Here is a 24,431-nt window from a genome sequence, read left to right on the forward strand (position 1 = left end):
GCATGATGGCACATGCCTATAATTCCAGTACTATGGGAGGTCAAGGTGGGAAGACTGTTTGAGCCTGGGAGTTTAAGGCTGCAGGCAGCTATGATTGCACCACTGCACTCCAGCCTGGGTGACAGTGAGACCTCAAAAAAAAAAAAGCAAAAACACATAATGTTAAGTAATGTTTTACATTTTAGCGTCTCTCTTAGTTGACTGAAAAGCGTACATTTTAATTTTCTTAACTGTTGTCAAGTGGAAAAGCACAGGATTAATGTTAATATCTTTTTGTTAACTTATTTTTTTTCTAATATAGTGACTTCTGTGAGGTTTTGTAATTGTGGAAACTGTATGTGAAAATACAAGAGCTGTGATAGGAAAAATAGTTATCATGAATTGGCCACTGGGAGCCACTGCTGCTTCTACTTTGAGTTTAAGGAATTTGCATGTAGAGAGTCTTAATAGGACATAAGTTAACAAGAATATTTTTGAAAAGATGACAAGGTGTGGAGACCTGTCATCCATGGCCAATGATAGGCAAGAAATGGGAAAAGGGAATTGATAAGAAAATTGAGGGGAAAACCTAGATTTTTTTCACTTAGAGCTTTTTTTTTTTTTTTTTTTAGCTCCTGTATTTATTGTTAAGTGAAGTTTTTTTGGATGATTAGTAAATCTTAGCCTTCTGAGATTGGCAACTTTTATAAAGAGATGTCATGGGATGTAATGGCATGACTGCCATTTTATGCTTAGGGTTTTTTTGCATCCAATAAGGAGATTGGTGGGTTTTTATTTTTTTTTGTTAAACATTCTGTAACTGATGTTAAGATCTTTTTTAGAATATTATTTCTGGTGCAGGAAAACATTGGTCATAAGTCAAAATAGGAAATCTGGATTAAAGAATATAAGAAACTCTTAGTCATGGTATATTACTGCCCCTGGTAAAGGACATTGAATGTGTTTGCTCTGCTTGCTCCATCCTCATCCCTCAATATTTTTTTCTGCCGCTATTGAAGTTTTCTTCTGCTTTTCTTCTTCCATTATATTTTTTATTAATTTTTTTCTTGAGAAGTTCTTTCACTTATATATTAGCTCTCTTCCAAAATGGTAGGTCACTAGTTAATTAACTAGAATCATTATTTGTGTTAGCATATTGTTAAGGGGTTAAGTGTGTTATTAAGTGATAATAGCATTTTATGGCTGCTTTTGTTGATGGAAGGACCTCAGAGTTTTGATAGTGTTCCTGGAAGTGGGGGCCAAAAGTGACTCTTTGTTTTCTGGTTTGGGTTAGGTACTCCTAACATGTGCTCCTTTTAAAGTTCTCTCTGCTTGGCTCTCTTCTGTCTTTATTACTTGATTATGAACTCCTTCAGGACAGAGACTTCCTGTGTCTTCAGTGTTTACCCATCTCAGAGCTGGGTACAAAGGGCCTAACATTAATCCTGTGCTTTTCCACTTGACAACATTAAGAAAATTAAAATGTATGCTTTTCAGTCAACTAATAGAGCTGCTAAATGTAAAACATTACTTAACGTTATGTTTTTGCATTTCTTTATTTTTTTTGAGAAAAGATCTCGCTGTCACCCAGGCTGGAGTGCAGTGGTGCAATCATAGGTCCCTGCAGCCTTTAACTCCCAGGCTCAAGCAGTCCTCCCACCTTGACCTCCCATAGTACTGGAATTTTAGGCGTGTGCCACCATGCCATACCCAGCCCTTTGTACATGTTTGTTGACTGAATATATTGATGGATATAAGCTGTAGAGAGTCGAATGGTGGCCTCCATACAATATGTCCACATCCTAATCACTGGAACCTGTGACTGTTAACTTATATGTGATTGCATTAAGGATTTTCAGAGGGAAGACTCTGAAGGAGAGTGTAAAGAGGTAGGGAGGGAAGGGGAGGGAATCCTGGATTGCCTGGATGGCTCCTAAACCCAGTCACAAGGGTCCTTGTAGGTATGAGGTGGAAAGAAATTTGAAACAGAAGAGGAAGAGAAACATAGAGGAGAGAGAAGGTGATGTTCATAAGGGGACAGAGGTTAGAGTGTTATTTCCAAAGCATGCCGTAAGTCACCAGAAGATGGAGGAAGCAAGCAGTGGATCCTTCCTTAGAGTCTCCAGCAGGCATGCCACCTTGCCAACAACATAATTTGGGACTTCGGGCCTCCAGAACTTGTGAGAGAATAAATATCTGTTTTAATCTATCCAGTTTGTGGTAATTTGTTACAGCAGCCACAGGTAACTAATATATGTAAATATTGTTTCAAGACAATGACGTTCCAACACCAGTATCTACTACCAAATAAGAGGATTGGAGTATTTGCATCCAACTTGGCAAGGCATTTTTCTTTAATAATACCAAACAAACACTATCCTTATTCTAGACTATGTAGGTTCTTATTGCTGCTGAACCATATTATCACAAATTAATGGCTTAAAACAACACGAATGTATTGTGTTACAGTTGGGGAGATCAGAAGTCTGAAGTAGGCCTCAGTGGACTAAAATCAAGATGTTAGCAGGACTGCATTCCTTTCTGGAGGCTCTAGAGGATAATTTTTTTTTTTCTTTTCCAACTTCTGGAGGCTCCCCACATTCTTTGACTTGTGTCCCCCTACCATCTTCAGAGCCAGCAGTGTTTCTACATCATTCTTTTCCTTTCCTCTTCCCTCTTTAAGACCTTGTTGGTTATCTTGGGCCTTTTTGGATAATCTAGGATAATCTTATTTTTGATAGTCACCAAAATTTTATTTACTCTCATGTCACATTAGGCTACCATTGAGTGGTTTCTAGTTACGGTGGTGGCAATATTTATGTTTTAGTCAAAATAATAAATTCAGATAGTTTTAGAAAATTAAATAGAGCTTACTGTAATCCCAGCACTTTGGGAGGCCAAGGCGGGTGGATCACCTGAGGTCAGGAGTTGAAGATCAGCTTGGCCAACATGGTGAAACCCCATCTCTACTAAAACTACAAAAAATTAGCCAGGCATGGTGGTGGGTGCCTGTAATCCCAGCCACTCAGGAGGCTGAGGCAGGAGAATCGCTTGAACTGGGGAGGTGGAAGTGGCAGTGAACCAAGATTGCACCACTGAACTCCAGCCTGGGCAACAAGAGCAAAACTCTATCTCAAAAAAAAGAAAAGAAAATTAAATAGAACTTAAATACTTACAACAAAATGCAATAATCTTTAACCTTATTTTGAACTAGCCAGTCCAGATCTTAGAGCTGTTCTTTTTGGAATTTACTTTCATGTCCAAATGAGATGCTAGATTAGTTTACTCTTGCTGTTATAACAAATTACCACAAATGTAGTGACTTAAAACACTTTACATTCATTCTCTTAGAGTTTTGGAAGTCAGAAATCCAAAATCAGTTTCACTGGGCTAAAGTCAAGGTGTTGATAGGATTACCTCTGGAGATTCTATGGACAATCAGCTTCCTTGTTTTTTTTAAGCATCTAGTTGGATTCTTGTTTATGCCTTTTTCCTCCATCTTCAAAGCATGTCATTCCAATCCCTGCTTCCATAATCACATAACCTTCTCCGAAGTAAAATCTCCTTCTACTTCCCTCTTGTAAGGATACTTGTGGTTACATGTAGGGCCCACCTGGATAATCTCCCCATCTTGGGATCTGTAATCGCATCTGCAAGATCCCTTTTGCCACATAGATAGCATTCGCAGATTTCAGGGATTAGGATTTTGTTATCTTGGAGGGTTATTATTTAGCCAGCCACATATCATCATATTGCTAATTCTTAATTTTCAGTTTTTAATTTTGCTGTATTTCTCTTAAAGTAATTGAAGATACTATATTTTCCCCTCATATTATCTGAATATAGTTATATCTAATTTTATTCCTTTGTCAGTGTTTGTATTGTGACTATGTAAATACTGCTCAGTGCTGAACCAATTAATATTATTCTTTCTGTAAAACTCTTGATTCTCCAATAGCTAATAATTGTATTTTTTTTCTATGTGCCATTTGTTCCCTTTATTTTAAGCAAACATTCTGTTGCTATGGTATACACCTATTTTAGTACACTCATTTTTCAAGCACATTTTTCTTTGTTTTAAACTGAGAATTTCTCTCTCTTAGCCTCTGTCTTGATTTCTTGTTTTGGCATGGTGTATGACTGTCATCCTAGGACTTGCAAGTTTCTAACATCGAGTTCTTTTTCCTAGAAAGCATTCCTTCCTCTTTATGTCCTGGTTTTGGTGAAGAATATATTTGAGTAGCTTTCTAAAAAAGCTTGCTTAGGAAGCAAAAATCTTAAGACCTCATGTCAGAAATGCTTTATTTTCAGTCTTCACACTTGACTGATAGCGTAGGTTGGTAGGTTGGAATTTTGGAGGCATCATTCCATTGTCTTCTGCCTTCCAGTGTTCTGTGGAAGCGATTTGTGGTGATGATTCCTGAGTATTTCTGTGTGACCTGTTTTCCAAAATTTATGGTATCTCTATGGTTGGTATTCTCAGTTTCACAAATGTGACTAGGTGTAGAGCTTTTAAAATTGTTTTTCTGGGGAATTGATGGATCCTTGGCATCAAGAAGCTTATATTCTTCAGTTCTGAGAAACTTCCCTGTATTATTTGCTTGACAATTGCTTTCTCTCTGCTTTCTGTGTTCCCTTTTTTGGAATTATTTCTGTTTGTGTGTTGCATTACTGCAGAGATTTCTAATTATTTCTTCCCTTTTATGTTATCATTTATATCTGTATGCTACTTTCTGAGAGATTTTCTCAAATTTTGTGTGTGTGTGTGTGTGTGTGTGTGTGTTTTGGCTTTTTTTTTTGTTTTGAAATGGAGTTGCCCAGGCTGGAGTGCAGTGATGCAATCTCTGCTTACTGCAGCCTGCCTCCCAGGTTCAAGTGATTCTCCTGCCTCAGCCTCCCAAGTAGCTGGGACTACAGATGGTGCGCCACCATTCCGGGCTGATTTTTTGTATTTTTAGTAGAGACAGGGTTTCACCATGTTGGCCAGGCTGGTCTCGAACTCCTGACCTCAAGTGATTCACCTTCATCAGCCTCCCAAAGTGCTGGGACTACAGATGTGAGCCACCGTGCCCCACCATCTCAATCAGTTTTTTATTTTCTCTGTCATTTTAATTCCGGGAACATTTTTGTTGTTATTCTTTGAATATACTTAGAAATACAGCATTCTGTTCTTTCATAGGTAAAATGTCCTAGCAGTGAGGTTAATAGCAGTCTTTTTTATTCCTGCTCTTACTGTCTCGTCTCTTCTAGTTATTGGTGTTTTTTTGTTTGTTTGTTTTTGTTTTTTTTTTTAACCCCTCTGTCATTGCTGGTGAGCAAATATTTATCAAATGAGGCACTAGAAAGCTACTTGGAATAACTGTGTGTATAGGGTTCAGTATTGGCAGCAGGGTAGAATTGATGGAGAGAGGCTGTTTTGTATCTTACTGGGCTTCACCTGTAAGTGTTCGCAAAGAAGAATCTTTTAATAGCCTTATTGCCTAAGCTGGTGTTCTGAATCTAGGCAGGGGCAAGTCTCCTTTTCAGTGTGCAGATTTCCACTTAATCTCATTACAGTTGTCTTCTGCTGTCAGACTCATTGAGTTTTGAGCTGTTTAGGTTCCTTTTCTCCAGAGACAAACTCTTTGGTCTTTGAGGGTGGATTGGGAAAGTGACAGTTATCTGGCTGCCTGGGATAAGGAGAGGCCTGGCCTCTAAGCCCTTATTATATACTTTACACTAGTTTTCCTTAAGTTCAGCCAGGAGTTTTCCACAGTATCATTGTCCCCAAAACCTGATACTTTTTTAGAGTGTCTGTCATTAGGTGTTTGCAAGGGATTACAAGTGAATACAGGGTTCAGTTCACTATGCTTGATTGGACATTGTACCCACTGTTCAGTACGCTTTTTGGGTACAATGTGTGTGCCATACTACAAAGTCTGATTAAATAGTCCTTATAAGATTATCCTTACTTCAGATACTAGCTGTTAAATTTGGAACGATCACTTTAGACCAACTGTCTATAAAGTAAGAGATTCCCAAGGCTGCTTGTAATGTTTGGTAGTTTACTAGAAAGACTCACAACCCCACTGAAAGTGCTGTACTCATGGTTACAGTTTTATTACAGCAAAAAGAAACAAAGTAGAGCCAGCCAAAGGAAGAGACATAGGGCGAAGTTGGAAAGGGTTCCAAATGTGAAGGGAGATGTGTTATCATCCCATTGTCAATGTATAGCAATATACATGGAGTACTACCAACTAGGGAAGCTCACTGGAGCGTCTATGTTCACAGTTTTTATTGGAGTTTCATTACGTGGGCATGATTGAATTATCAATCAAATGGTTGAGTTCAATCTCCAGTCTTCCTCCTCTCATTGAGCAGAGACCAAATCCCTTAGTACATTTTGTGCTACTTTGTTTCATGATAAGAAGTTAACACTGCCAGAAACCCTCTTTTTTTCTAAATTTCATTTGGCTTATATCTGTTTAAAATTTACTTATCTTTTTATCTCTTTTGTTTTCATTTAGGTTAGTGGTCTATTTTGAAATAATTGAATCTTTCTTTAATTGAAGACATTGTCATAAAGGGTAATAAGATCTTTTGCCCTCTGCTTTAATCCAGTTTTAGGAAGAATGTTTGGATAGTGATTTACTCAGGGAGACACATTACACTCCGATTTGATGTGGTTTGATAGGCACACTTTATTTTCATCTTATAAAGCATGGCATGTGGGCACCAGAAGTCTGATTGAAAGGAAGTAAAATCAGTGGAGCAATTAAACATTAGGTGGGGGGCAATTATGCTAAAGTTATGTAAATAGTTTTAGATTATGTATAAGTAATTATGTTACTCAGAGTAGTTGACAGGGCAAAAATTAGATTGCTTATTCGTTTGAGACTTATTTTTGATTTTATTTTTAAAGGTTGTAATGGTTGTCATAATTTGAACCTTCATTTAATTTCTTGCTTGAAAGTTATTACATGATGTAGCATAACTAAATTTTATCTTAATGGTAATACATATAAACCATAGAAAATTTGGATTGGCTTCAGATTAAATGCCTTTTGCTGTCTTTGGTTTGTTAATGGAATCTTTGTAGTAACTAAAATTAGTTAAGAGTATCTTTTGTATAAATATATGCTTTTGCTTACTTAGTAAAGCAATAGTTGGTAACTTAGTTGATAAACAGATTCTTAAAAATATATCTCTTGTCAAAGTGGGATGTTTCATTTTAAATTAGCCTTATTCTAGAAATATATTGAATAGGTTGAGTATCCCTTACCAGAACTGCTTCGGACCAGAAGAATTTCAGATTTTGGAATATTTGCATTATACTTATCAGTTGAGTGTTGAAAATCTGAAATTTCCTTTGAGTGTTATGCTCGTGCTCCAAAAGTTACAGGTTTTGGAACATTTTGGATTTTGTATTTACAGATTTTGGATACTCAGCCTATACCTATTAAATGCTTCTGTGGCGATGAGGGAAATAAATTGTTAAATGTATTATAGGATGATGTACTTTAGTATTCCTGCACATCTACCCCGTACATTTGTACAAATAAAAAAAAAACTGTCCCATATAGTTGAAGATTACCTGAAAGAAAATTTTTAAAAAGGTTTAACAAATATTACTTAGTTTTATGTTTATAATGAACCTGTAACACAAGACTTAGGTGTTACTCCAAAAGTAAAATGCGACAATAGACAAGAACTTAAAAAAGTTAACTGTTGTTAGTAATATATAACTTCAATTACAGCACAAATGTTAATTTGTAAAGTCAAATCTAAAAGACTTCTAGGAATGATGTCCATGTCTTGCCTCCAAATGATATCAAAACAAAACTGTAGCCTGGACAGGATCAAAAGAGTTGTCAAGTAAAAGCTATAATGCAATAATATCATTCTAACTGAAGAGAAAAAAATATAATCACTTAAAAATTTCAAAAGTCTGCTGGGCACGGTAGCTTACGCTTGTAATTCCAGCACTTTGGGAGACCAAGGCGGGCAGATCACCTGCCGTGAGGAGTTTGAGACCAGCCTGGCCAACCTGGTGAAACCTCGTCTCTACTAAAAATACAAAAATTAACTGGCTGTGGTGGTGCACACCTGTAATCCCAGCTACTCCAGAAGCAGAGACAGGAGAAACCCTTGAACCCAGGAGGCGGAGGTTGCAGTGGGCTATGATTGCACCACTACACTCCAGCCTGGGCAACAGAGCAAGACTCTGTCTCAAAAAAAAAAAGTGTTTCAAAAATCTTGCCTCTTTAGGGTTGCTAAACAATTTGAGTTCCGAGACTGCTTTGAATTCAAAGTTAGAAACTAGAACTAATCTAATTTAACCTATTAACGTAAACTTTCCTCTAGGAAAAATATGTTTCAGATCACCTCACATCTATTAAGCTTATTAAATAATCTATTTTATCCAGAACGCTATTCTATACCTTACTAGACAACAAGATGTTCAAATAGTAGTGCTATTTTGAGTTCTACAAATCTCCAAACCGCTTTCTGCTGGGGCTGCACTAATTTACACTCCCACCAACAGCATATAAGGGTTCCCTCTGCAGCCTCACCAACATTCTTACATTCTTTTTTTTTTTTTTTGAGACGGAGTCTCGCTTTGTCGCCCAAACTGGTGTGCAGTGGCCGGATCTCAGCTCACTGCAAGCTCCGCCTTTCAGGTTCATGCCATTCTCCTGCCTCAGCCTCCTGAGTAGCTGGGACTACAGGCACCCGCCACCTCGCCTGGCTATTTTTTTTTTTTTTGTATTTTTTAGTAGAGACGGGATTTCACCGTGTTAGCCAGGATGGTCTCGGTCTCCTGACCTTGTGATCCACCCGTCTCAGCCTCCCAAAGTGCTGGGATTACAGGCTTGAGCCACCACGCCCGGCCTACGTTCTTATTTTTTGATTTTTTTTTTTTTTTTTTTTTTTGAGATGGAATCTCACTGTCACCCAGGCTGGAGTGAAGTGGCACGATCTCGGCTCACTGCAGCCTCTGCTCCCTGGGTTCGAGTGATTTTCTTGTCTCAGTTTCCCAAGTAGCTGGGACTACAGGCGCCCGCCACCATGCCCAGCTAGTTTTTGTGTTTTTAGTAGAGATGGGGTTTCGCCATGTTGGCCAGGCTTGTCTCGAACTCTTGACCTCAGGCAATCCAAATGCCTTGGCCTCCCAAAGTGCTAGGATTACAGGTGTGAGCCACTGCGCTTGGCCTATTTTTTGACTTTTTAATAGTAACCATTTTGATTGGTGTGAGATAGTATCACATTGTGGTTTTGATTTGCAGTCTCTCTGATTAGTGACATTGAACATTTTTTCATGTTTGTTGGTCACCTGCATGTCTTCTTCTGAGAAATGCCTGCTCATGTTCTTTGCCCATTTTTTAATGTGTTTTTTTCTTGTTAATTTAAGTTCCTTACAGATTCCTTTGTTGGATGCATACTTTGAACATATTTTCTCCTATTCTGTAGGTTGTCAGTTTATTCTTTTGATAGTTTCTTTTGTGTGCAGAAAGTCATTAGTTTAATGAGGTCCAACTTGTCAATCTTTGTTTTTGTCGTATTTGCTTTTGCAATATTAGTTATAAAGTCTTTGCCTAGGCCAATGTCCAGAAGAGGGTTTTCAAGGTTTTCTTTTAGAACTTTTATTTTGAGGTCTTACATTTAAGTCTTTAATTCATCTTGAGTTAATTTTTTTATATGGTGAGAGGCAGGCTGCATATGGCTAGCTAGTTTTCCTTGCACCATCTATTGAATAAGGCATCCTTTATCCATTCTTTATTTTTGCTAACTTTGTTGAAGATCCATTGTTTGTAGGTGTGTGACTTTGTTTCTGGATTCTCCATTCTGTTTCATTGGTCTGTGTGCCTATTTTTGTACCAGTACCATACTGTTTTGGTTACTGTAGCCCCATAGTTTGAAGTCAGGTAATATGATGCTGCTGGCTTTGTTCTTTTTGCTTAGAATTGCTTTGGCTATTTGGGCTCTTCTTGCTTCTCTGTGAATTTTAGAGTAGTTTTTTATAATTCTGTGAAAAATGATGTTGGTTATTTGATTGAAAATGTGTTGAATTCCTTTGGGCAATATGGTCATTTTAATAATATTGATTCTTCTAATCTATGAGCGTGGAATGTTGTTCCATTTGTGTCATCTGTGATTTCTTTCATCAGTGCTTTGGAGTTCTCCTTGTAGAGATTTTTCACCTCCTGGGGTAGATGTATTCCTAAGTATTTTAATTTTTTTTTTTGTATGTGGCTATTGTAAATGGGATTACATTTTTGATTTAGTTCTCAGCTTGAATGTTATTGCCGTATATAAATGCTACTGATTTTTGTGAATACTTTTTAAAGCACTTGCTTATGAGTGAGCATATGTGATGTTTGTCTTTCTGTGCCTGTGTTGTTTCACTTAAGATACTGACTTCCAATTCCATCCATGTTGCTACAAAATTGATTCCTTTCTTTTTAATGGCTGAATAATATTCCATTGTGTATGTATACCACATTTTCTTTATTCACTCACCCATTGATGGACCCTTAGTTGATTCCATATCTTTGCTATTGTGAATAGTGCTGTGATAAACTTACAAGTCCAGCGGTCTTTTTGGTATATTATTTCTTTTCCTTTGGTTAGATACCCAGTAAGAGAGATTGTTGGATTGAATGGTAGTTCTATTTTTAGTTCTTTGAGAAATCTCCATACGGCTTTCTATAGAGGTTGTACTAATTTATGTTCTCACTATCAGTGTATGAGTTTTTTCTCTGCATCCTTGCCAGCATCTCTTTGTTTTTTTTTGTTTGACAATAGCCATTCTGACTAGGGTAAGATGATAATGTAGTTTTGAATTGCATTTCTCTGATGATTAGTGATGTTGAGCATTTTTTCATATACCTCTTAGCCATTTGTATGTCTTTTGAAAAATGTCTATTCATGTTCTTTACCCACTTCTTTAATAAGTTATTTTTATCAAATATATATATACATTTTTTTTGAGATGGGGTCTTACTCTGTCATTTAGGTTGGAGTGCAGTGGCGCAATTTCGGCTCACTGCAACCTCCATGTCCCAGGCTCAAGTGATCCTTCCATCTCAGCGTCTCAAATAGCTGGGACCACAGGCGCACACCACTACGCCCAGCTAATTTTTTGTATTTTTAGTAGAGATAGGATTTCACCATGTTGCCCAAGCTGATCTCGAGCTCCTAAGCTCAAGCAATCCTCCTGCCATGGCCTCCCAAAGCGCTGGGATTACAGCCATGAGCCATGGTGCAAAGTCAAGCTTTTTATCACAGTAGCTTTTCCCCCCACTTTCTATAGATAGTCTTTTTGGTTTCTTGAGAACATTGAGAAATCCAGGTGACTGTAAACACTTTGGAATGAGTTAGGATGGTTTTCAGCTCATTTGGGAATTAAGGATAAATGACAAGCCAGGAGATATATACAATAGTTAGAATGTGTTAAGTAGCCTCCAGAAAATCAGTAAAAATGGAGCGTGACTCATGTGCATTGACCGTAGAACAGTGGTTCTCAAACGTCTTAGTTTTATAGTTTTTACCTTGTTTATACTCTTAACAGTTAAAGAGCTTTTGTTTATATAGCTTATAGCTATCAATATTTACTGCATTCAAAATTAAAACAGAAAATTTTAAAACTTAAGTATTAACTGATTTAAAAATAATAAAGTTATTTCATATAAACAACCCTTTTTGAAGTGAACAGTAACTATTTTCTAAAGATAAAAAAATTTTGTGGAAAGAGTGACATTGTTTTTGTTTTAAAAATCTTTTTAGTGTCTGGCTTAATAAAATACCTCTGAATTCTCATGAATCTGCTTCTCTGTTCAACCTGAGTCCGTTGAATCACATAATCACATGAAGTTGCCTCTGGAAAACTCCATTGTACACTCATAAGAGACTGAGAAAAAGGCAAATGAAACTTCATGTTTTTGTGAAAATAATTTTGAGTTGGCTGATCTCATGAGAGGGTCTTGGGGGAGCCAAGGGTCTCCAGACCACACTTGTAGTACCGCCATAAGAAATAAACATGTTAACTAGGTTACTGCCTTAGAGCTCATGCTTTGGATTCCTATTGCCTGGATTGGAATTCCAACTTCCCTACTGTTATTTAATATTATCATTTTCCTAATTTGTTAAATGGACTAATTGGACCGATTTTATAGGATTGTTAGGATTAAATGTAATTATACTCATAAAGTATAACAATCACTTAATAAAATGCTACCTATTTTTTTTTTTTTTGAGACAGAGTCTCTCTATCACCCAGGCTGGAACGCAGTGATGCTATCTCAGCTCACTGCAGCCTCCGCCTCCTGGGCTCAAGCGATTCTCCTGCCTCAGCCTCGCGAGGAGCTGGGATTACAGGCATGTGCCAGCACACCTGGCTAATTTTTGTAGTTTTTAGTAGAGGTGGGGTTTTACCATGTTAACCAAGCCAGTCACGAACTCCTGACGTCATGATCTGCTCGCCTAGGCCTCGCAAAGTGTTGGGATGACAGGCGTGAGCCACTGGCCTGGCCCTTAAAATGCTACCTTTTACTATCAAAGTTTTAGTCCTGTTATGTCACGCTTGCTCAGAATTTTCTGTTGGTTTCCTACCTCACTTAGAGCTTTGGCTTTTACAGTGGCTTTATAAGGTTTTTCTTCATGATCTGGCATATTGCTGCCTCTCTGCTTTCATATCCTTGTTCTCATCTCACATCCCCCCCACTCACTGTGCAAATAGTGGCCTTCTTGTGTTCATCTAAAACCAGTCATGTCTTTCCTCAGGGCCTTGGTTTTATTATTTTCTCCACAGAATGTTCACTTCTTCAAATATTGTTTTGCTTCCCTTGTCCTTCAGGTTTTTGCTTTAACGCACCTGAGTGAAATCCTTTTTCATTTAACCCATCCACACAAATTGGCCCTGTCTCCCTTCTCTGCTTTATTTTTTTTTCCCTATAGTATTTTTAGTTTTGTAGCACACTAAGTATTTACTTATATGTCTCTCTTTCTCTAGAATGTAGGCTCCAGTAGGGATGGATTTTTTGTTTTTATTTGTCTAATGTGTTTACTGCTATACCTTCAATACCTAGGTTGATGCTTGGTGCATATTTAAGTGCTGACAAAATATTTTTTGAATGAGTAAATCATGATTGCTACTGTGAAGATGAAAGGGAAATAGTCTCTGTTTCTCACAAATGTATAACCTTAATTGGACAGTGCTTCTGAGATAAAATGAATTTGTAAAGTGTTTATTTAGCATGGCATGTTGGATACATGGAAGTACTCATTAATTGGTGGCTGTTACTGAAGAATAAGAAATAAAAGGATAAGACATTTTAAGTAGAAATGACCTGAATAAAAGGAAATTGCATTCACATTTTAAGGGGTAGGGTAGATATTGTTTAGTGCATACCGGCAAAGTAAGATTGCAACTGTATAGCCAAGGCTGAGGCATTCGGATTTTGTTCTGTGGGTAATACATTTTTACATGTTCTTGAGGCAGAGGTGCTGTGATGAAAGTGGTAGGTTTGGAAGATGAAACCAGCAGAAGTCTTTGAGGTTGCCTGGGATATCCTTCTGGTGTCGGCTTAACCAGACATGCTTAATAAAGCATTTAGATAATTTATCATACATAATAAAACATTTGCAAAATTATAAACTATGCCCAATTATTACTTCCTCTAATTGTGTGGTAGCATGAAATTGCTATTTGACCACAGTTGTATGTTTTGAACTATTTATGTAATTGCCAACTTTATTAGACTTTATCATTTAAAACTAAGATTTTTGATTTAGAATCAATCAAGGTGTTTATACTGGTAACTAACTTGCTAAATATCTTAATACAGGCCAAAGTATGTTTAGTCCAGCAAGTATCGGTCAACCACGAAAGACGACATTATCTCCTGCCCAGTTGGATCCTTTTTATACTCAAGGAGATTCTTTGACTTCAGAAGATCACCTCGATGACTCTTGGGTGACTGTGTTTGGGTAAGGTTTTTAGATCATTTGCCTTTTAAAAACCCCACCGAATATAATCAAACATACAGAAAAATGGAAAGAAGCGCATAGCAAACACCCATATTACTACTGCCTAGATTCTATGGTTAACAGTTTGCTACATTTGCTTTATCTGTCATTCACCCATCTATCAATTCATTATTTTTGTTGGTACATTTCATAATAACTTGTAGACAACAATACATATTACCCTGACATTTGAGCATGCATGTCATTAACTAGAGTTTGATATTTGTTTGTAGTTTTTTTAATCATTTGTCTGTTTATTTCTTCCCAGCTTATTTTCTCTTAAGCATATTTGCTAGATGGAATACAGTTGTCCCTTTAGACTTAGGGACTCCTTTCCCTTTTTCTAGTGACTAGTTCTCTATATCTAGTGGAATTCACCAGTTTTGAACTAACAGAATGAACATTTACACACACACACACACACACACACACACTCACAGGGTTGATACTTTCTAGTCACAAAGTATTGAATATTAATAGAAACAGAGTATTGACGCTCGTCGTTACATTTTTGAATAGATTTTTAGGTCCAAAATATACTTTAAAATACCTTTCTTTAAAAAAAATTTTTATTTCCGTAGGTTTTTGGGGAACAGGTGGTATTTGGTTACATGAGTAAGTCCTTTACATGATTTGTGAGACTTTGGTGCACCCATCTCCTGAGCAGTATACACTGACCCCAATTTATAGTCTTTTATCCCTCAGCCTCTTCCCGCCATTTTCCCCTGAGTCCCCAAAGTCCATTTCATCATTCTTACGCCTTTGCATCCGTATAGCTTAGCTCCCACTTATGAGTGAGAACATACGATGTTTGCTTTTTACATTCCCGAGTTACTTCACTTAGAATAAGTGAGTTACTTCACTTAGAATAATAGTCTCCGGTTCCATCCAGGTTGCTACAAATGCCATTAATTAATTCCTTTTTATGGCTGGGTAGTATTCCATTTTCTGTGTGTGTGTGTGTGTGTGTGTGTATGTATATCACTGTAAAACACCTTAGAGATCATATTGTATAATGTTTTATTTTACAGGTGAGGAAACTGAGGTGTAGGCAGCTTAAGTGATTTATTCAGCAGTTTATATCTAGTTATTATTAGCAAAGCTCCAGCAAAAACTTAGGTCTTTTGATATTCAAGCTAATATTTATACTGTACAATATAAGGTTTGTTTCTGAAAGTATGATTTGCCATACTGTATTAGTCCATTTTCATGCTGATAAAGACATACCCCAGACTGGAAAGAAAAAGAGGTTTAATTGGACTTATGTTTCCATGGCTGGAGAGTCCTCAGAATCATGGTGGGAGGTGACAGACATTCTTACATGGCGGTGTCAAGAGAAAATGAGGAAGAAGCAAAAGCGGAAGCACCTGCTAAACCCATCAGATCTCGTGAGAATTATTCACTATCATGAGAATAGCACAGGAAAGATTGGCCCCCATGAATCAATTACCTCTCCCTGGATTCCTCCCACAATATATGGGAATTCTGGGAGATATAATTTGAGTTGAGATTTGGGTGGAGACACAGCCAAACCATTTCATTTCATCCCTGGCCCCTCTAAATCTCATGTCCTCACATTTCAAAACCAATCATGGCTTCCCGATACATCCCCCAAAGTCTTAACTCATTTCAGCATTAACCCAAAAGTCCACAGTCCCAAGTCTCATCTGAGCTAAGGCAAGTCCCTTCCACCTATGAGCCTGTGAAATCAAAAGCAAGCTGGTTACTTCCTGGATACAATGGGAGTATAGGAATTGGGTAAATACAGCCATTCCAAATGGGAGAAATTGGCCAAAACAAAGGGGTTGTAGGCCCCATGCAAGTTAAAAATCCAGCGGGGCAGTCAAATTTTAAAGCTCCAAAATGATCTCCTTTGACTTCCTGGTCTCACATCCAGGTCACGCTGATGCAAGAGGTGGGTTTCCGTGGTCTTAGGCAGCTCCACCCCTATGACTTTGCAGGGTACAGGCTCCCTCCCGGCTGCTTTCCCATGCTGGCACTGAGTGTGTGGGTTTTCCAGGCACACAGTGCAAACTGTCAGTGGATCTACCATTCTGGGGTCTGGAGGATGGTGGCCCTTTTCTCACAGCCCCACTAGGCAGTGCCCCAGTAGGGACCTTGTGTGGGAGCTTTGACCCCACAATTCCCTTCCACACTGCCCTAGCAGAGGTTCTCCATGAGGGCCCCACCCCTGCAGCACAGTTTTGCCTGGGCATCCAGGTATTTCCATACATCTTCTGAAATCTAGGTGAAGGTTCCCAAACCTCAATTCTTGATTCTGTGCACCCACAGACTCAACACCATGTGGAAGCTGCCAAGGTTTAGGGCTTCCACCCTCTGAAGCCACAGCCCAGGCTCTACATTGGCCCCTTTCAGCCATGGCTGGAGAGGCTGGGACACAGGGCACCAAGTCCCTAGGCTGCACACAGCACAGCGATCCTGGGCCCAGACCACGAAACCGCTTTTTCCTCCTGGGCCTCCAGGCCTGTGATGGGATTAGCTGTCTTGAAGGGCTCTGACATGCCCTAGAGACATTTTCCCCATGCTCTTGGGCCTTAACATTAGGCTTCTTTATACTTACGCAGATTTCTACAGCTGGCTTGAATTTCTCCTCAGAAAATGAGTTTTCCTTTTCTCCTGCCTTGTCGGGCTGCAAATTTTCTGAACTTTTATGCTGTTTCCCCTTTAAAATGGAATGCTTTTAATAGCACCCAAATCACCTTTTGAATGCTTTGCTGCTTAGAAATTTCTTCCGCCAGATACCTTAAATCATCTCTCTCAAGTTCAAAGCTCCACAAATCTCTAGGGCAGGGGCAAAATGCCATCAGTCTCTTTGCTAAAACATAGCAAGAGTCACTTTTGCTCCAGTCCCCAACAAGTTCCTCATCTCCATCTGAGACCACCTCAGCATGGACCTTATTGTTCATATCAGTATCAGCATTTTTGTAAAAGCCGTTCAACAAGTCTCTAGGAGGTTCCAAACTTCCCACATTTTCCTGTCTTCTTCTGAGCTCTCCAGACTGTTCCAATCTCTGCCTATTACCCAGTTCCAACGTCGCTTCACATTTTTGGGTATCTTTTCAGCAATGCCCTACTCTACTGGTAGCAATTACTGTGTTAGTCCATTTTTATGCTGCTGATAAAGACATACTTGAGACAGGGAAGAAAAAGAGGTTTCATTGGACTTACGGTTCCACATGGCTGGGGGGGCCTCAGAATCATGGCGGGAGGCAACTTACATGGTGATGTCAAGAGAAAATGAAGAAGCAAAAACAGAAGCCCCAGATAAACCCATCAGATCTTGAGACTTACTCACTATCATGAGAACAGTATGGGAAAGACCGGCCCTCCCAATTCAGTTACCTCCCCCGGGTCCGTCCCACAACGCATGGGAATTCTGGGAGATGCAATTCAAGTTGAGATTTGGGTGGAGACACAGCTGAACTGTATCACATGCTGATACTGGAATATATCTATCTATTATATTTTTTTGGGGGATTAAAAAACATAAAAGTAACACATGAGCTCCTTGAAGGAAGAAAGGTGCACAATAAATGTTTAGTGTATTCAATTTATTTAAAATTAAAAAGTTCAAAAGGTATGTGAAAATGAACAATGAAGTCTTCCCTTTTGCTTTTCTCCCCAGCTAGTTTTCCTCCTCTTTAAGGCAGTGATTGCCACCTGTTTTTTGTGTATGTTTCCAGAGAGATTTTCTGTGTTACTGATTTCTATTTAGGTAAAAAGCAGGGTCATTGCATTTTGTTGTTCTCTAGAAAGCCCATACTCAGTCCTATATCCATAGCAATTGGGCTGGCGTGTTTTTTTTTTTTCTTCTTCTTCTTTTACATTTTTATATTCTCTCATAAAATGGCTTTTTGCTTTGTTTTGTTTTTGCTTTTGATTTTTTTTTTTTTGAGACAGTCTCTGTCATCTAGGCTGGAGTGCAGTGGCTTGATCATAGCTCACTGCAGTCTCCAATTCCTGGCCTCAAGCAATCCTTCTGCCTCAGCCTTATGAGTAGTTGGGATAACAGTAATGAGCCAGCTTGGCTGCGTATTTTTGAAAATAGATATGCACTCTTAAATCTGTTTTTCAGGCTCAATAGTAGTGGTTTAACTTTTAAGATTTCCAGTAATTAGATAAATTACTTGAAGCACTCCTAGTATGTTTTCAAATTTCAGATATTAAGTTTCCCAGCTATTTATTTTTTTACTTTCAGGTTTTAACAACCCTCTGTGACTTTAATTTCAAGAACTGAAGCATTCTCCTTTAAGGGATAAAGTATTTTATTTTGATCATTTATGGGGAAGTACCTCTGAAAGATGCACTATATATGTTCTTTCTTTGGTAGTTTAACTTTTTCCTACTGACTTAGGGTTATGAAATATCATTCATTGTTTTGGGTGATTCTACTGTAGAGTATTAGAATGTAAGTTTCTACTCAAAGTGGTCCAAGAGTTTAGAATTATGTTTTATTTCTTAAGTACTTCCCTCACTTGCAGCCGTTCTTTCTTCTTTTCATTTTTGTTTTATCTCCGCCCTGTAGGCACCCAACCTATTTGTTGTTTTTCTTTGTGGTTAGAAATTTCATGTCCATATTTTATACAAATGAATTTTCAGTTCTGATTGCATGAATATGTTACTCATACAGATTTAATTAATTAATTTATTTATTTTGAGAAAAGGTCTTACTCTGTCACTCTGGCTGGAGTGCAGTGGCATGATCTCAGCTCACTGCCACCTTTCCCTCCCAGGTTCAAGCGATTCTTCCGCCTCAGCCTCCTGAGTAGCTGGGACTACAGGTGCCGCCACCATGCCCAGCTAATTTTTAGTAGAGGCGGGGTTTCATCAGGTTGGCCAGGCTGGTCTCGAACTCCTTACCTCAAGTGATCCACCTGCCTTGGCCTCCCAAAGTGCTGGTATTATAGGCGTGAGTCGTCGTGCCCGGCCTCACATAGATTTTTAATGTGTTTGGTTTCTGATTTATTTTTGAGACTCAGATTTTTCTTTTGTCTTTAGGGTTCTAATTCAGTCTTCAGATAACAGAAGTTAGAGGTTAGAGAGCCTCCAGATAGCCATTTCTATTCTGTTGGTAGTGGTTATTGTTCTCAAATTGAAAATAGCTTTATTGTTAGGACTATAAAATAATAATGTGTCATTGTAAAATATTCAAACCATACAGAACTTTATAAAGAAGAAAGTAAAAATTACTTAGAATTTTCTCATGCAGAGATATGGCTAATCAAATTTTGGTAACTGTCCTTTTAAGTGATTCTATACCATAGATATTGATGCTGAATTTTATCTTTGTTATAAGACTTAATTTCAGAATTTTTAAGTGATGCTCAATGTATAATGATTTGCTTATAATTTAAAATTCTTTATCTTTTCGTAACTGTAGTATACCTAAATGTATTACATATTAATGTACATATATTGAAATAAATTATATATAGAACTGCAACTTTATAGTTTTTTTCTAAGACCTGGATAATGGCAATGAGAGTAGCATTTTTAGAGATTTCAGAGGTAGAATGTGAGGGTGGAGAAGAATGGCAGAATAAGACTAACTTTAAGGTATTTGCTTTTGAGTGACTGGTCGTTGACAGAATTAGCCCATATCGAGGAAAACAGGATGATCAGCACTCTCCTGTTAACGTTCTAGACAGTTGGGGGGAATGTATCTTGAAACATTATCTTGTAGTAATTTGCATTCACATTGATAGTAGAAGCTGACTGTTTTCTTTGGACAACTGTTTTTTTCAGGTTTCCTCAAGCATCTGCGTCCTACATATTATTACAATTTGCACAGTATGGGAATATCTTAAAACATGTGGTAAGGCTTAATTTTTTTTCAGTTCAGAGTTTTGACTAAAGAGGGGTAAGTTGTGAATTGAGAGAAACTTTGCTTCTGAATTTTGTGGATTTTTTTTTTAAACTTAATTTTTTTTTAAAGTTTTGATATCATATATCCTTTGAAGTCTGGAAGGCTGGAAGTTGCATAGTTTTTGATGAAAAGAGATAAAATGAGTTTGAAAATCCACCTCTTCTCACCCCCTTCCTTAAACAGTTTACAGTCTTAAAAAAGATAGATTATACCAAGTATTATATTACTGTTTTCCAATTTTGAGCTTCTTTTATTGGGGATAAAGGAAGTAGGAGGTTCCTGAGCTTTTAGAGTTTTTAGAGCTTTATAGTTCTAAAATTTAAAAAATTATCTTACCTTGTGCTACAAGTTATAAGTAACAAATCTTTTTTTGTTATTAGAGATTGACTTAATTAACTCCTATACAAAATCAAATTGAATAGTTTTAAATAATTTTATGGCAAGTGTTGCTATGATCTCTTTACAATAAACATATTTTGAGAAGTATTTTACTTTCAGAGAATATGTACATATTGATTGTAGAGAATTGAGAGATTGTTGAAGCTGTTTTAAATATGATTTTTGTTGAACTTCACAGCTTTTTACAAGGCATCAAATATGAAATGGAAGTAAATTTATCTTCACGTTTCTATTTTGTAGTAGAATTCATTATGTAGATTTTATATATTTTCTATTTTAAGAGAATTTCATTCTTTGCAGATGTCTAATACAGGAAATTGGATGCATATTCGTTACCAATCTAAACTGCAGGCTCGGAAAGCCTTAAGCAAAGATGGGAGGATTTTTGGAGAATCCATCATGATTGGTGTAAAACCATGTATTGACAAAGTAAGTTATTGGTGATGTACGGAAAGTAGCTTAATCTGTATGAAGAACACAAGACCAAGGATTGAAATTGGTGGTTGTGTCACTTGGTTTCACTGTGTCTCTTTTTCGTAGTTTGTAACATGTGATGATACTTACAGTACTCTTTGTGGCAAGCCGAAGGTATTTAATCATAGACTTTAGAATTTAGAGATAATCTGTCCTCACTTCTTCATTTTTCAGATAAAGGAAAGAAACCGAGAGGACTTAAGTAACTTGTCCAGAGTTGTTACAGATGAGGCCTAGATTTTAGGTCTCTTGACTACTAATTCATTCTCTTTCTTGTGCAAAGCAATACCAGATTCTTTAAAGTACTTAAATGGAATGATACTATTTCAGAATGAATTAGTTCATATGAATGTTAACTGATAGTTAACTTTTAAATGCCAAAGGTTTTTGTTTCGAAATATTTCTATTTCAAACTATTTTAAAATTATTCTATATATACTCATTAAATAGTACAGAGTACAATTTAAACTGTTTTTTGTGGCTTGTTAAATCATTGTGAACATTCTTTAAGTATATGTGAACTTGTACTATATACCAGGCATTGTGCTTGGTGTCAGTATACACGCATTAATGAACAAAGCAAGACGTGGTTCCTATTCTTAGAATCTGTTATAGCAGTGTAGTTATATAGTTATAATACTGTGTTGTAACAAATGTTTGCAGAGGCCAGAGAATATTTGGGGTTACTGAGCATTAAAAATCTTTGGATTTTGATTCTTTTCCAGGTTTCCCTAAGAACTTTTTTTGTCCTTAATGATTTTTCATAGTGTTTTAGGAAATTCTTATTTCTGTGGTCTATAGTTGTATTGAGATTGTTTGAGGTCACTGAAGTGAAATTTCTGGCTGAGCATTCAATCTCAAATGCTACCTAAGGACCAAATGTTTTCTCAAGCTTAAAATTATTTGGAAGTAGAGCAAATAAAGTATTTCATCCTTATCTTTTAATTAAATTTTCTTTCTAAGTAGACTGTAATACTGGATGATATGTATTACTTTTATAAACAAAGGAGTTGTTTCTTTGTTTCTCTAGAGTGTTATGGAAAGCAGTGACAGATGTGCTTTATCATCTCCATCTTTAGCCTTTACACCACCAATCAAAACTCTAGGTACACCAACACAACCTGGAAGTACTCCCAGGATTTCTACCATGAGACCTCTTGCTACAGCATACAAAGCCTCTACTAGTGATTATCAGGTATTTTAAGGATTAGATTAAAAAAAGATGTACCTTAGCGGCTGAGTGCATAGCATGTTTAACTTTTTCATTGTATTGATTTGTATGCTATTAAATGTTTCTTGATGAGGCTATTACCTTGATGAAACCTTTACACTTTAAAAATTTTCTTTTTTAAAGTTAGCATCTTGGCCAATTGGAAAGTTATCATGAATTAAAGAACAATGTATTTGCCATTCCTTAAAATTTTTTGAGAGTTGTTTTAGCTTTTTCTAAGTTATATTTGCATACATACAAAATGTATCCCATGTACATCTTTGACATGAGGGCGCATTAAAGCTCTATTAAATTGGTGACTAAATTGATGGTATCCAAAGTGCAGAACCTTAGTTTGGAGTAGCTTTGGTTATTGAAATGAAGACATTGACCAACTCCCATTCAGACAGAAAAAAATTTCTCATTTCAAAAAAGCTTAAAGAAGTTAATTATGTTCTTCGAAGAATGGTAGAAGTATTATGACCTCATTCAGTATATTATTGTCTCCTACTGAGTAGCCAAGTGTTTGAACTTAACCAGCTGCAGAAACAGGTCCTGCAAACACAGTACGTGAAACACTTGTGCTTTAGTAGGGCAGATAGTGGTAGTTCAGTTTTTTGACTTCCTCTGAAATTTGGAGATCATTCTAGAACTGTTTCTTTAGTTTCTGTTACTGTTATTTTAAATTTCCCATTTTTTGCAGCTTTTGTTTTATTCAGTTTTCTTTCTTTTGTTTTGAGATGGAATCTCACTCTGTTGCCTAGGCTGGAGTGCAGTCGTGCGATCCCAGCTCACTGCAACCTCTGCCTCCTGGGTTCAGTTGATTCTTCTACCTCAGCCTCCTGAGTAGATTACAGGCACGTGCCACTATGCCCAGCTATTTTTTTGTATTTTTAGTAGAGATGGGGCCATGTTGGCCATAGTGGTCTTGAACTCCTGACCTCGAGTGATCTGCCCACCTTGACCTCCCAAAGTGCTGGGATTACAGACATGAGCCACTGCACACAGCTATTAAATTTTCTAATTTAAGAAACAGATATTATTTGCTTTTCCAAAGAAATGAAATTTTGGCATTCTTAAAAGCATAAGGATATTCTAAGTCCATATATTAATTTTAAAAATATACAGTTCAGTGCTATACATGCATTTTGGTGTTTCTCTTTTAAATGAGCAATTCTAGAATTGACTATGACACTGAAGTAACAATAACCTAACAGCTTTGTGTGTGTATGTGTTTTTAATAGGTTATTTCTGACAGACAAACGCCAAAAAAAGATGAAAGTCTTGTATCCAAAGCAATGGAGTACATGTTTGGCTGGTAGTAGAAGACCAAGGAGGAAGTTGCTACACTAAAACCGAGTTAGCAGAGTGCTGCTGGTTCCTTCGGTTAGTTATATAACCGTTCCTGCAATATTGGGTAGCTGTCTCATACTTCTTTTAGAAAGAAGCCTTTTTCATTAAGGATACAGCTTTTTTGTAGCTCGCACTTTAAAAGATGCTTGAGATACATTTAAAGAAAACTAAAAATCCCTGTGAATAGGATTTTGTGCTTTCTGTAACAGTGCATGCTTTAGCACCGAAAACTCAGCATTGATTATTGTAAATTAAATAACTGAAATTGTGGTGAGACTTCTTAGTCTTCATGAGAACGTGGGGGTGAATTTCATGAAGGGGAACTGTAGTTATTTCTACTGACACAAAGATTATAATTAGCAATTTGAATTATGGTCTTTTAATTTAGATAGTATTTAATATTTTAATTATCCTTGTTTGTATATGTCCTGTCACAGAATGTCCTCTTGATGTATTCTAAAACGAGCATTCTTTTTAAAAACTTACTACTAAAGTTTCTTGATAATAAACCTTGTCAATGATATGTGTATTAGTCTGTTTGCATTGCTATAAAGGAATACCTGAGGCTGGGTAATTTATTAAAAATAAAAGAGGTTTATTTGGCTCAGGGTTTATTTGACTTGTAGCTGTACAAGAAGCGTGATGCTTTACTCATGGAGGAAACTGAAGGACAGTGAGCATATCACATGGTGAAAGAGAGGAAGAGAGCAGGAAGAAGGAGATTCTAGACACTTTTCAATAACCAGATCACACATGAACTCATTACTGCAGGGAGGGCAGCACGCCATTCATGAGGCATCTGCCCCCATGATCTAAACGTCTCACCCTAGTCCCCACTTCCAACATCGGGGATCATATTTCAACATGAGATTTGGTGGGGACAGATATCCAAATGATATCAATATGTATTGAACATTTTTTGAAAGTGCAGTTTATTATAAAAAGCTTTAAGTACTCTTTGAAAGAGAAAATATGTTATGAACCACTATATACCAGCTTTAATTACTGTTAAATTTTGCCATACTTGTTTCTTTTCTTCCCCTTTTATTTTGTTTAAAGCACATCTCAGATAAGATGTCATTTTACTCTAAATACTTGAGGATATATCAAAAAATATTTCTA

At 37.1% G+C, this 24,431-nt stretch overlaps 1 protein-coding gene across 2 annotated transcripts in view; it reads left to right on the forward strand.

Annotated features, from left to right (window-relative positions):
• Positions 1-23,832, forward strand: part of NUP35 (nucleoporin 35) — a 43,607-nt gene extending 19,775 nt beyond the window's left edge. The window contains exons 5-9 of one of the 2 annotated variants that reach the window (XM_009182572.4): positions 13,806-13,947; positions 19,753-19,822; positions 20,573-20,701; positions 21,777-21,941; positions 23,201-23,830. In XM_009182572.4, the coding sequence (XP_009180836.1) occupies positions 13,806-13,947; positions 19,753-19,822; positions 20,573-20,701; positions 21,777-21,941; positions 23,201-23,278 (584 nt within the window). In that variant the 3' untranslated portion in view covers positions 23,279-23,830. Of the gene's footprint in view, positions 1-13,805; positions 13,948-19,752; positions 19,823-20,572; positions 20,702-21,776; positions 21,942-23,200 lie in introns of both variants that reach the window. The other variant, XM_003907695.3, reaches the window with a different exon arrangement.
• The last annotated feature ends 599 nt before the right edge of the window (positions 23,833-24,431 follow it).

This window comes from Papio anubis, chromosome 10 (genome assembly GCF_008728515.1).
Source record: "Papio anubis isolate 15944 chromosome 10, Panubis1.0, whole genome shotgun sequence".
Taxonomy (NCBI): Eukaryota; Metazoa; Chordata; class Mammalia; order Primates; family Cercopithecidae; genus Papio; species Papio anubis.